Consider the following 15,537-nt stretch of genomic DNA (forward strand, 5'->3'; position numbering starts at 1 on the left):
TATTCTCCAAGTTCAAGTCGACATTTATGTTAAAATTAATAGTGCACATTTTTTGAAAATTTCGAAAGAATACAAGCGACAAGAAATTAACCAATCAAAAATTATGAAATACAAATCTGGTAGGCTCACACGATACGAATTTATAAAATCTATGTGCCATAACTTTGGTAAATAATTTGGTTTTTAATATTATAAAAAACTTATAAACATATGTTTTTTAAATATTATGTATGTATAGACTAAAGGGCATAGGCACATATTTAATAAAAAAAAATATAGTGGTAACCAAAATGTTTTTCGTTTCCTATGAATTATATTTCTTTGGGCGAAAACCAAATCACTCTTTTTTAAGTTTGGGTAAAAAAGGTCATTTGGGCGAAAACCAAAAGGTTAATTTTTGGGCGAAAACATGTACGGCCCTACAATTAGCCCTTAGTACTCGGGACCCAATTCGGATGTTCCGAATAGTACAATGATATCATTTTAAATTTTATTGACTTGTTTCAGGCTCAATACATTTGGCATAATGATATTAAATCATATTTGATATGAAGTATTCGTGTGCGGTTAAGTAGTAGTTGACTTGCGCTTTACACTACTTGCTATATTTTATCGTTGACATGCGACATTAAAATAAAAGAAATATGTAAAAATTAAGTGTCAAAAATTTAATTGTGGACTAAGACACAATACAATTATGTCAAATTTAATACGTCGTTGAAGTATCGTTTTCAGCCAAAATGAAAGTTATGACTGCAGTCGGCTTTTTAATCATCGATAATGTTATAATTTATAATACAGTATAAAATATGTCGGTATTATTCGATTGACTGTTTGGTTTTCGTCTCACCTGCGCCAAGACGTTTTGGCAATTGGTATGTGAATACATCGTACAGTTACAGCACTACAGGACATAAATAAATGTCTATACACGAGCAGTCAGTTTTTCACGATCGTAATGTGATCCACTGTCGTATCTCTCCACCCCCCCCCCCATCATACATGCTATGTGTAATTATGCAAATGCAACAGACACACGGCCAAGTGGAATAAATATATATACGTTAGGATGGAAATAGTATTAACGGCGTGCGTATTATCACATGTTTGTAATATTGTGTGCGCATAAATATGATTTTCGGTGGCCGAGGGTAGTCGACGAAACCGATGGCAATAAAAGCCGTGAAATATCGTGTACCGCGTGCGTATTTGTACGGGTAGTCGCGTACTACATTACGCACGTGAAATTAGCGAAAAACAAAATTCGACGATGAATATATTACGGTAGGTATACCCTATAAACAGACTTTAACGTAACGTATTGCGTATCTATTATAGCCATATATACGTTACGCGGTGGTAATAAAATAATCGTCCGTTGTGCACCGCGTGGGGTTAAAGAGTTAGGTTGTATTATTATTTTCTCCGGTAAAATAAAACAGTAATTATAATTTATTACCTCCGCGTATAAGCGTTTATATATATATATATATATATACAAAGCACGCACACACAAACGCGACCTCATGTTTATTGTTGTCCATCTGACGCTGTAGTTCGTGTAATTAATAATTATTATTACTGCAGTATTATAGTACACGTATAATACGTATATTATACACGTGCAGTGCGCAAAAAATAAATCGTAACGCGTGCAAAATAAATTGTGACTTGTACGATATAAAATTTGCGCACACACACGCTACGCGCACAGATCATAACGATAGCAATAATAATAATAATAATAATAATAATCATCATAATAATAGTAGTAATGATAATACTGTGTAATGAACGGCGTGTTTCCAGGTCAGTGAGCCGTACCGCAAACGGTCTCTTTAACCGTCTGGCGGTTGAATCCGTGATCCGGAGCTCCAGACGACAGCGCCATTACCGTCGGGCAGCCCTCGTCTGTTCGTGATGTAATAATAATATTATCATTAAAACATTTGTGACCGGCAAAGAGGAGTGGCGCTTCTTCCGGACGAGATGGCGGCGGTGTCCGTGCGAACACGTGCGATGCGTATGACGAAATTATATGTGTACGTGTGTACGAATTGTGCGAGTGTCGAGTACGAGTGTGTCTGTACAGGACTTATATAGTCATACAGTCTTCGGCATTTCGCCACACGGCTTTATGGCAAGACACGAACGCCTCTTCGGAACGACTGACGAGTTGCGGAAAGTCGTCTCTTGTAATGCTTAACATAACGGCGTGTACGAGAGCTATATGATATTATGATAGTGCAGTGTTATCCGTAGGTATTGTGTAGACGCCGTTTGACGTGTGATATGGATACGAGCGACATTGCCGCCGTAGTCTTCGAAAATCGATGCGCCATTACGCGCGTGGTGTAATCGTTCAATACACGTCACACTCGTTTTTTGCCAAAATAAGGAGAGACTTGAGAAAAATGACGAGCCGCTCCGGCTGTGCGATGAACAAGGGCCGGACGATGTGATGAGTTTTAACGTTTTACCCGCATAAAAATGTACGCGAAAATATCATTAAGGAACTGTATATATAGTGTAACAAACTGTATAGGTATATACATACGGGCAATTTGGGGAGGGGGGCTTGGGTGTGCTTAGGACCCCCAAGTTGTTTCATGTTCATTCAGATTTTAATAGTAACATGTATTCATAACCTTAAAATAACATAATAAAAATAGATAGAGGAGCATAAGTACCTCCAATTTTTTCTTCGAAATTGCGCCCCTTGGTATATATACTTGTGTATGGCACAATGAGATACGCAGGAATTCGTCATCCGCGTTGTATCATCATTTTTATACACACGATAATAATATATCTGTATTCATGTATAATATATAACATAGCAACATCATAATGTGTTTGTATACTTAGATGTGAGCTTGGTATGACCTGTATAGGCGCTAGAAGCCCGTTTTGGAGTTCCTAGCAATACGATTTTATTATACTTAGTGTACCGTACAGAATAATATAATTTTATTCGGCACGAGAATAACCGCTGATTTGTGCAGAAATAAATGCCGTTACGTTGACTGCTTTCGGCCCGTCCCTACGTGTGTTCATCCGTATTACAGTAATATAAAGCTGCATTATACATCATGTTTGTATACTCATTATACATATTATATTATAGTGTCTGTACTTCATCGTTTCCTGTATTATTATAAATCCATCGCCCTTAAGCCCTATAATATGTATGATAATAATAACAATACTATGTACTGAACGGGGACGCGTGACAGGACGTTCCATCATGTTTGTCACAATCAATAACTTTTTTTTTAAACTCAATTTTTTCGCGATTAGATTTTTTTCAAATAATTTTTTGTCACGTGTATACTATGTTATTTCATTTATTTTTTTTAATAACTATTTGACAGTGCAGTCCTGCAGTCCATTTGAAAAAAAAATGTATTCGTTCATCTACGCTCTTAATGATATGTATATAATATATTATATGAAACGAGCATTTGTGTGCGTTTGATTTATAAGACTATTTGTTCGAATTAGATGATGTTTAGGAAATCAAACATTTTATCGACAACTATATATGTACCAGCATTAATTTTTTATCCATAACGTCATATTATATGCGAACAGGCTATACAAAACTATAAAAAACGTGCTAATCGGTGCTAAAAGTAATCTCAATGCGATATGTGTGACGTGACATACGCGACAAAAGAATTTGCGGACTTTTTAAATTCGCACTATTTGACCTTAAACGAGGAACTAATAGAACAAACTATAGTCATTCAATGGGAATTGCCGCCGGAGAATGCTGGAGACAATTTACTACCATGTATAATATGAGCGCGTCTGAAGAGTTGAAAAAAGTATTTTTATCTTATACTGTAAAATAATAATCAAGTTGTATAAAAGATATATATCATTCATTCATTCTCATGAAATTTCTACGTTGTACGTATCTGATAGCAGGTATTATATTTCTTCGTAGTATTTTCTAATCATCTAATGATACAACATAACGTCTGTTTCAAATAAGTAATAACTCCTGTTTATTTATTTTATTTTATTCTGTGGGTAAAGAAATAACACATATTATTACATATATATATTTGTTTTTTGAATAAATGTGTAACATGCAATTTTTCCAAGAGTTATTTCATAGTTTATATCATTTTGTTACAATTTTTCGCTGTTATTATTGATTTTTAAAAACTCTTGGGAAATCAAAAAAAAATAAATAATGTTCGACTGTATATGATTCCCAATCCACAAAGGCGTTGCATACATTTTTTATGGTTTTCTACTATTTCAAAAAGTTATATGAAGTATATAAATTTAATATGCAATAGTTCATTTATCGTTTCACTAAAAATCTATAATGTACGGGCAAAAACCTAAAACATAAATAGTATTGAGATTAGAATGTTATATTATTATCTTATCACGATAATAACCGCATTTCTCGTTTGATTTTAATAATAAACTTAATAGTCGTACATATATAATAGAGTTAAACAGGCTGAACTTGTTTCATTTGTATCTACTATATATGTGTTTGCGCAAATTAAATATTATATACAACATTGTGAATAGGATGAACGTTTAGAACTTGATAAATATAATCGTATTAAACATCTCGTTTGCTCAAAATCTACTTTTTATGGCTTTTCAACTATATAGTATTTTATTGCAATAATATATTATATATACCAATTTAATAGCATTCCTCAGGCTCGTCAAGGTACCAACTATCTTCTTGTTGATTTTTTAATGAATGAATTACGATATATCTTTCGACCTTTTATAGGTTTTTCGTTCGCTTTGTGTAGATATACGGTATTATTACATGACATTAAATTATTTGTTCATATACTGAATTTCGTTTATTTACACTCCAATTTCGATCGACGTCTTGTGTCTATAGCTATATATAGTTCGAAAAAATATGTTACATTTTGTTTTGCCTTTAAAATCCAAATGCGTTTATCTTTAATGTATATATTTGAGTACGTTTCCAAACTATATTGAGCATTCTATAAACATATTTATATTTAAACTTCAAGATTTTATTGGAAATATTTGTTATGGTGTTTAACAATATTATAATTTTTTTTTTACATTTACCTATTTTTCGTAAATGTTAGAAGTGTTATTAAATTTTCAGTTATATTAATATAATATAATTTTTCTATTAGTTGTATTGCGATTAGTTACACTTAATTTTTTTGCAACTGAACCTTGTTTAATTTTTCCTAATTACCAGTACTGGTGCAATCGATATACTAATGAATAATGATTTATAAATAATGGATATAAAATAAAGTATTATTGACTTGTGTTATTTATTGGTGGTTTAATTTTAATTTCTTTAGTAAATTGGGGATGTTTTGATTTGAATGATATTTTTATTGGTCGCCAGATGAGAAAATTTTTTTTAACTTTGGTTTATTAAAATATTTAAGTTGTTGCTGTGTTTATTATAATTATTATTTTAATTAATTTTCTGATCTAATATGTATACTATATTACTATAGCTAATCTGAATTTGATGTCTAAGTTTTTTGATAGTCTTTCAATTGGTATTTTTTGATTTAAGACAAAATATGTTTGATTTTTTTTTTAAAGTTATTTTAGTGGAAGGAATAACGTGTCTTTTTTTATTCTTAGTTTTTCATACTTAAATGAGTTTAAAACTTTATTTCATAATATTGTCATATTTAATAAATATTAGGTATTTAAATGTGGTAAAACTTATACAAATTTAGAATTATGAGTAGGTACACAACATATGTGGTGTTAGTAAGTTATATCAATGGTTATCGTCAGTTTGTCTCTTAAGAGGACATCACTTTATCACTGCACTATATATGCTTACTCTTTCTAACCCATGGGTCATGGCGAAATATACCAGATTTGCGTCTGTCAAAAATTTATTCTAACCCTGAGTTGCTTTATTTAATATTAAAGTAAATTAATGAATTATAAAATACCAAGTGAAGAATATTATCGATGTTGTTATTTGGTGCCAATTTATTCAGTAGTTTCTAAGCCTATATAAACCTCATATAAATGTTCACTGATTTATTTAGATATAGGTAGACGATGTATAGATATAAGATTGATATGATATATTTTTAAATTGTAAAATTTGACATACTTATAACTCATAAGTTTCATACACATTGAAATGATATATTGAGAAAAATCTAACGTGATATAGGATAATAGATTTTCTTAAATTTATGTTTCATAATAGATAAATTTAATCTAATATACTGAGAACATAAAATTGTTTCTGTTTTATGCAAATTTGTTATACCGCGCATAGATCAGAGAAATAAGACAAATAGTGTTCTAATAGTCTAACATCATTTTATAATATTGAGTCGATTTTCGTCTAAAAGAAAACAAAATACACAGAACAACTGCTGCAGTGCATCATCATCAATACCATAATCACATTACCATCGTATAGTTCACACTTGGACGTAAAAATCGAATGGTACAAAAAGTTTTTGTAGAAAAAATTTAAAATCATTTGTAGTATGCACGTGTCTTATTTTACAAAATATCTAATAAAAAAATAAAATATCAATCGATGTTTTTAAATATTTACATTATTTACATGACTGTTGACACTCAATAATATTATTCAAGCGAATCTTATGCGTATTGTTAATAATAATAAATTATATTTTCAAAACGAACAATAAAATTATGTTATAAACCAATATTGATAGTCGATTAGAAATCATCAGCCGATTAAGTATAATTTATGCGAAAAAACTATAATCGTTTTATAGGTTAATCGATCTATATAATACTGTATGTAGAATAATTATAATATGATAAATGACAATTGTCGTGTATTCTAGCAGTATTATTATTATTAAAAAAAATATCGTCAATCATTATTATTTATTAAGCGAGACCATATTGTAAAATGTGATAAAATAGGTATACGTTTATGCCATCTATTATTATTATGTTTTCCGGGAAATCATTCATAACTACTGGTTAATAATTATTTATTATTTTATTAATTGATGGATTATAATATGTACAATTTTAGTTACGTGTAAAATGTCAATCACAGTTTTTAGTTTTCATTTGTATTTTGTCGATTATTAATTATACACATTTTGTTAATATTTTCAGAGGTTCTTAAAAATAAAACTATTCGGACGAAAATTGTTGCAGCGTTTTTTCAATTAGTTTATGTACGATAATTATTATTCCACCTTTAGAGCTATATTTTTATTGATTCATTGTGCATTATAAAATGCAAAATTTGAACTTTTAATCCGAAACAATGTACAAAAAACTTTTCAATAATGCGTATACTTGATGACTAATGATAGCTGCTATAGTTATCACGTAGTTATCATATATTTATGTATATAATATCTGAAAAACCTAATATATATAATTATATTGTTACGTACAAGCTCTCCGCCATAATGTAATATTCGTAATATTATATAATATATTATGTATAATGATCTGTTTAACGTAAGAAGCTCATTATTTCAAAAAACACTAAAATTTATAGTAAATAATTGCTAAATGATCTTGAGTGGGTACAAAATCATCATATAAAAAAGAATATGATAAAAATAAAAATTTCAGACAAGTAGTTTATAAGTTATAAGTATTTAAAGCTTAGTTGAGCTAAATAGTGGGAAACATTTTCAAAGTATCGTTGTATCATTTCACTTCATTAATTTAAACTTTAAAGACTTAAAAGTTATAACTTATGAAATATTCGTTAAAATTCGATTTCTATACATTGAGATAATCTAAAAAATATTCTGCTTTGGTATATAAATTTAAAATTCTTGTAATCAATTTAAAAAGAATAAAAAAAAAATCGATAACAATAAAAATAGTAAAAAAACTATATTTTTGTCCAATGTTTATCAATGTTGTTTTATCAAGACTTAAAATTATCTAAAAAAATATTTTTAAATATTGAGTACCATAGGTTAAAATATGTGTCAGCTGATAAACATATACGTATTTAAGGGCCTCTGGCGTGCGTTTATATTAAGTTGTACATGAGTTTTGTGTGTTGCAGCAGTACAGATACAAGTAGTAACAATACGAATATTTACTAATATTTATACAAGCAGGTGTAAAAAGATTCTATAACTTAATTTTTAATTGCATTATTGGAATTATTGGAATAATAAAGTTATGGGAACGTATTTGAACGCCGTGGAAATTTTTATTAACTCGACAATGTTTTTCGAGTCATTAGTATATTGTATAGCGTAGGCGCTGTCACATATCGGATATAACCAAAGCCTCAAATTATAATTCCAAAAATACTTTAGACGCCCTTGCCCTGTTGATGTAACCGTTAGGTGTAAACATAGAATTGTTTATCTTTTAGCTGAAAATAGTTCCGCCACACAAATATCAGTCAATATCAATACCCTTCAGTATTTATTGTTTGTACTTATCTATGCCCACGTAACTACAACTTTTAAAACTATAGATAGATAAAAATATTAATTCAACTTTAAAGAAAATAGTAATAGAAAATGTTTCAAAAATCATTTTCACATATTAAAAAAAATTGCGGTACGTGAGTACTTAATTGCTGTAAGTAGTTGGTGTCGAGTGGAAGTCACTTTAATGGATATGTTAAATTTGAATTTAATGATATATCATTGTATAGGTACGAAAAATGATTCTGAGTAAAGGTGATCTGTCAGCTAATTTAACTAAGTAGATACATTTTATGATATGTTTTTTGAAATTTGTACTAAAGTAATTTATTCTATAATTAGTATTACAGCAGTAGGTTGATTACATGTTTTTTCAAAAACATTGCATTTATTATATTATTATCAAAATATTTAATTTTTTTAATAATTTATATTTTATTATTGTTATTGACTTTTGAGTGAATACCGCATTGCTATAAAATAATGTAAACATTGTAACGTCACAGAATTTTGCTATGTATTATTATCAGCAGTATTATGCAATTCTCCCAATTCCCCTCACATGTCATAGTGTCCGCTGTTCGGTCAAAACAAAAGCAATTGTTCCTCTGGATACTATTTCCCCCGGCGTCGTTGCTTTCGCCGCCAGTACGCATGGGCACGCGGGGCAACCTGTTCTCCCACAAAACAATGTACAAAGTCCCCCCGCACGACGAAACTGCAGTCCCCCGCTACCAAGACATTTTCATCTACGGCTCAACCATAGAGTAATATTATTATTACTCTAGTTCATAATTCAAGAGGCTCAGCTATTTATTCTTTTTGGGATCCCTGACCTACAGTAACGTTTTGAGTTAAGCTCAAAAAATCAATCCGACACCACACCTCGTGGATCATTGTGTAACTTTTTTTCTTCACGAGTGTTTTTCTTTTTTTATGGTTGTGTTCTCTCCAAACAATATGGACTAGATACTCTACAATGTGCTCGAGGCGGGCGAAGCCAAAGTTCGTAGCATCCGACAGCTCAAGACGTCATCAAATATACTCTTTTTTCGACATCCCCCCCCCCCATATTTTATTTGTTATTGTTTGGCATGTCAAAATGTTCTCTTGATTTTATGGTTAAACGTTAGATTTCTCAGTTAACTTTTCCTGGCGCTGTGGCGTGGCGTTGAAGGCATTGGTAACTCCATGGTACGAGGTTCGTCGTAAGACACTCGGGAACCAGCGGAGCCGATGGCCCGCAACGCCGCGTCGCGCAGGTCAAGTTTATTTTAACAATACATTTTTACGATTTATTAAGTGCATAAAACCATTTATAATTATTTATTATTGGTTACTTTTTAAATATTCTTATGGGTTTTTTTTTTTTTTTTTATGCGTGTTTTAAACGAGATTATAACATAATATGAGTATACAATTATTACAATTATTAATTAAATATTGATTACAATAAAAAAAGATGCGCTGCTACAGATTATGGATAGTTGCTATTAGCATTATTATAAGCAACATTTGGTAGGAAAGGGATGATTTGGAAATGTGGAAGGTAATTAACACTCCCAGTTTTGAAATTAGTACCCTTATAATTTATGCTATTTGTTGACTAACTGAAAAAAGGGTCTTTAGCACCCTCAGTTTTTCATTGAAATTCGGCCACTAGGCGTCATCGCATAGAAATTGTCATTCATCGCCGAGTCGCGTATTGTATGCCGTCACGCATTTTTATTGAATATCTGTCATACCAACGGCCACAACATCGATATGGGCGTATCGTTCGAAATTGTTTGTACTAGAAATTAAAAACTCCACGTGTCATATCCACGCCGGCCTGGTATGGTGGCATACATTATGTTTATCAACGGTTACCGGAGTATATGTATTTATCTACCGTACAATCGCATAGGTGATGTTAGTACGCTGTACGACTGGATCAAAAACAGACATGAATTGAAAATATTGTTTTTACCTACTGTTGTTAGTGACGGCTCACGTCGGGTCGAAAATGGAACGCCACGTTTATTATCAGAAGTCACATGAATTGATTCTAAGGGCGATAAAAAAAAAAATGAATTTCTTTGAAATTTCCAACTAGATTAATTAGAAAAGTCAAATTTTTATTTTTGAACAAATTTGCCGATTGGTAGTTAAATATTGCTGTCGAGTAGGAGCCGCATTCATGACCTTCGTCGGTTTGTTCCTGATTGATCCTTTTTATACTAAATATTAATATAGTTCATACTCTTTAACACAAAATTGTAATTTTATTATATTATATAGTTTTAATTATTTTTCGTACATCTATACAAGCCAAGTCAACTCACGGTGTTTACATGGTTTTAATAATAATTAATTCACTGCATATCTATTCCAATACCATTGTCTATATATTTGTGATAAACTCAATGCTTGCAATTAAGTAAATACCTGACAACTAATTTATTTTTCTTTGTCGAATTTGTTTTTATTGTTCTATTGTATATACGTATTAAATTAGTTTTTACTGTAAAAATTGACATATATTATAAAGAGAAAGACGAGAAAAAAATAGTATTTAAGTAGTTAACTATTTGATTAGCTATAGTTAATGAAAGTACACTGCCGCCGGGGTGAAAATATAATAATATATTATTATAATATGCACTTATCGCTCATTTAGTGTAACATTGAAATGACTGAAGTGGTTATTTCTTTATTATATACGCTTATATTATAATATTCGTGGTTTCGATTAATTGCAATAATGCACTGACAAAATTGACTTATGTCAAATTACACGTTAATGCGAGTATTGTGTAGAAGTAATTGCATCAAATTTTAGCTGCAATAAAACGAAAAAATATTGTGTAAGCACTTTTTTGTGTTTGTCTTGACCAAGACGTGGGGTACTTGGTAGGAAGTGGCATATACTGTTGGCAGGAGATTTAAGGTGTTCACGCTTTCCACTTTGAGTTTTTTTTTTATAGTACACTATTTTGCATATTATATAGGTACATTCAAAATATTTAATAATAATGTTACAGAAATAATTGTTTAGGAACTATTAAATTTTTAAATAAATATAATATAAACCTAAAACGATGTAATAAATTACAATTTTTATTATTATTTTGTCTCATTAATATTATTATTAATATTCAAATTATTTTTTTTACATTTCGATGAAAATATATTTAATGAACTTCGAAAGACAAGGTTTATACATTTGAGTCATACTGAAACACAGGTTTTGATTTTAGTCGTCGTATCATCCGGTAGTTATACGACCCTAGGTAAAACACTTAGCGATCACACCGTCGCACACGAATACACGGTACTATTATAAATCATTAGCAAGATAAGAAGAGATCGAAAATGTGTCGTTGATATATCATCTTTTTACCGTTCTATAAAACGAATTTTTCACTGTAACAACCACCGTTTGTATAATAATATACATATAAATACGTTATATGTCAATGGCGGTATATGTCTTTGTTTTCAAACACACGCACGTTTCAGTCTTAGATGTTTTGATAAATGCGTTTGGGATACTGTAACTCAACACGTATGACCCCATCAACTGTAATAGAATATTGTGTTTTCGAAGCACTTAGGAAATTGTATTCGTCTCGGGTTTCTAAGCACCAGTGTTTCAGTAATACATGCGAATTTATATAAAATATTATCGAACAAAAACTTTGACGTCGAGCGAACGCCTATTACTGTTTCGTGTGTGGAGGTACTTACAATTTTTATGATTATTATTGATATGTAGGGTACCTGGAGCCTCGAAGATATTTATTATATTAGAACCGCTTTTAACGGAAATTATCTATAGTTTTTTCAATCGACTTAATTGCACATTTTTCATATAACATAAATATTTAATTAAATTATATCCTCGTGTCGTGGTTATTCGTAAAATAATAATCATCGTAATTGATTAACGAGCACTCGATTTAATAAGGCTGCGCACGCATTAATAATATATGTATATACATCGATCTAATGGGCAAAATATCAGTGTTTGCTTACATTATCATATTGTAAAAATCTAACACTCGCATAATGATATAAAATGATATCACATAATATATATACATATATATTATCATTATGTTATTATTTTATTACATAACACTGTTTACGCTTCTTGCGCCTGTAAACCAGAGAACACCCATTAATAATATTATAATACACTAATACATAATGTTATATACCACACAATGTGACACGTATATTTCCAAAGTTTATTTTTACAAATCAGCCTTGTCAGCTGTTAATACCTAACTATATTCTATTCTTTCGTTTCGGCGTACACTGTTTTCTGTAGATGTATATATATATTATTTTATTATATGTCGTCACGCGGGAACGGCGTGTACGAGGGAGTTATTACCGGAAGAAAAACACATTTTCCACCTGGGATTAAGCACGTATTGTATATACTTTTGTAAAACATTGCAAACGTTTAAAAGGGAAAATATACATTAATGTATTTTCTGACACTGTGTTATAGTATAGATATTGTTATTACTTATTTATATTCTACGCAACATTTAGCTGGCAGCTGGTAAAGTTTAAATACCTATATATACGATGGGTCGTCATTGCCAAAATGTTTTGAAATATTATCAAGTACATTATATCGTATAATATATTATATGTACCATCATCTTCGGTTCGATAAAATTCGGATCACTGACGCGCTGATAGTGTGTTGACGCGGTAAAAAAAAGTTGTATTTTACGAAATCGCTTGTTAAAATGCTTATATCAAAATACGTGCAAACGCCGTTAACGCATATATTCTCGGAGTTTGGTCGCACTATAATAAATTATAATAATATTATCCATAAAACAACTGAAACCCATTAGATTGTTTTTGAACCAAATACGATTAGACGTTTCGAATTTCACGTTTTATTCGGCTCACGATTTAAATCGAGAACACGTCGTGTAAGCGAATGCGACGACCGTTTTGACTGAATTTTAGCACAGTTCGCTTTTTGACTTTGGTGGAATAGTGCAAGAGATCGATTAAAGCAGCACAAAAGGTATAATATTTATGTATTTTTTTCTGAACTACTTACTTATAACAATGGTTAATCTGTTTTAAATGTTTAAATATATATGTATAATGACTATTTATATTAAGTATATTAAAGTATTAGACAGCAGCGAGTAAATTTTTTATTGAAGATTCTTTTTTGTAATATCATATATTATGACTTACGATGTTTAAATCTATTAATAATTATCCCCTCTTTTTTTTTTTTTTTTTAAAAAGGTATAAGTTTTATGAAAACTTTTGTATTTTTTAAACTAAATCATTAAGAGCCGTGTGTTATAAGGATACAAATATTGTATAAAACTTTAAACGTATTTTTCATCAAAAAAAAAAAAAAACATATTTAAAAACATATTTTTTTTTCAGTTTTTCTGAATATAATATATAAATTAAAATTTTACACTGGAGAATTATTTCTTTTTTTTTTGCAGAGGTCATATGATGCATATCAAAATTAAATTTCATTTTAAAAGTTTAAAATGGTATATTTGACTATATTATACCACTTATGTATTATAATAACTATAATAAATATATCACCGTATATCTGTATCGTAGAACACACTTGTGGTCTTACAGAAGTTATGGTTGGGTCAAATAATAATGGATGGGTAGGGTACCTATTTCATAGATTTATATGTATGTTGTATATGCAAAATATATTTTTCACCTTCTACTTGAGACGTGTCAAGAACTACTTCTAGTAGAGTGTATATTATGTATATTATATATTATTATGTATGATATCATATACTAATATATTTAGTAAAAGCAGGGAAAACAAAATATTAAAACTCTAGTATACATAACATACTAAATTATAATGTAAAAAAAAAAAAATCATGATTCTTTAGTTACTTGGTTCATTTTAGAAACCCATATGATTGATAATATTTTTATTACATTGTTATTATAATATTGTACAGTAAATTCGTGGTAGTTGCGTCTAACTGCGAAAAAATGTATAAAAGAAAATAATAAATAACGAGTTTGTATTGTAGTCTATATGAATGTTCGAATGCTTGAAAACGAAAATGTCGGTTAGGTTGGATGCTTATTCGTTTATACCCAGGTAGGTATGTATAAACATTTATTATACGATGGTGTCTGTTATAACTTATAATATTATAATGATATATTATACGTTTTTCAGTATATTATGAAAATATTTAAGTGTATTGGAGATTCTGTGGGGGACGATAAAATGTACGCGCACCTATGTAATATAATAATAATAAAAATAATAATGCGACGTTTATACCTGTCGATAAAATAGTCTTTTGTGGAATTTCTTCGAAGGTTGTATATTCATTCAAAGGCATGTAACATATTATTATTATACATTATAGTTCTCGCAGCTGAATGGGAATAAGTAACAATATAATGATGATAATATATATATATATATATATTATAATATAATAATAAAATATAAGGGTAGAATAAATCGTTTTTCAGAGTTGAGAGTGCGTGTCTTACCGGCGGCAGTAGTGACAAGGCTGCAATGGATAAAATATAAACGACCAGGTAGTTCGTCCGAATCATCACGATGCTGCAGGTATGTGTTATGATCTCTTCGACACGTATTCTTTATATTATGTAGGTATGTGTATAGAATATGTGCAGTATTACAGCCGGTTGCCCGTCGATTCGAATGTCCGTTCACAGACTGATGAGTCGATTGAAGGCTAGATGGGTAAAATGAAAAAAAAAAAAAAAAAACTAAGACAGAATTAAATTTGATAAGAAAAAACACGCGTACACCAGATTAGATACAATTGTCTTCGTCCCCATATCATACTTACCAACACTATACTATGATATGCTATTTAACAATGTTACAATAATGTTCATCGCTGCTGCCCTATATTATACACGCGCATTGTTCGTCGTTATCTACCCTTGTGCATTGCACGAATTTGTTTATTTTTTTAACTCTTATATTATAGGACGTATGCGGTAGATACATAATAACATTATTGTAATTACGAGTATATGCACGTTCTGTCGTGTTATATAATGTGCGGGTGAGAATTTCTGTCAATCGGAATTACTATATTATAATATG

At 30.1% G+C, this 15,537-nt stretch overlaps 1 protein-coding gene across 1 annotated transcript in view; it reads right to left on the reverse strand.

The window, feature by feature from the left end:
• Positions 1–15,124, reverse strand: part of LOC112600065 — a 38,896-nt gene extending 23,772 nt beyond the window's left edge. Inside the window, exon 1 of the mRNA XM_025347215.1 lies at positions 14,949–15,124. Within this exon, the coding sequence (XP_025203000.1) occupies positions 14,949–15,014 (66 nt within the window). The 5' untranslated portion in view covers positions 15,015–15,124. The remainder of the gene's footprint in view (positions 1–14,948) is intronic.
• Between the last annotated feature and the right edge of the window lie 413 nt (positions 15,125–15,537).

Source organism: Melanaphis sacchari, unplaced genomic scaffold (assembly GCF_002803265.2).
Source record: "Melanaphis sacchari strain LSU unplaced genomic scaffold, SCAv2.0 Contig0_pilon_pilon, whole genome shotgun sequence".
Lineage (NCBI taxonomy): Eukaryota > Metazoa > Arthropoda > Insecta > Hemiptera > Aphididae > Melanaphis > Melanaphis sacchari.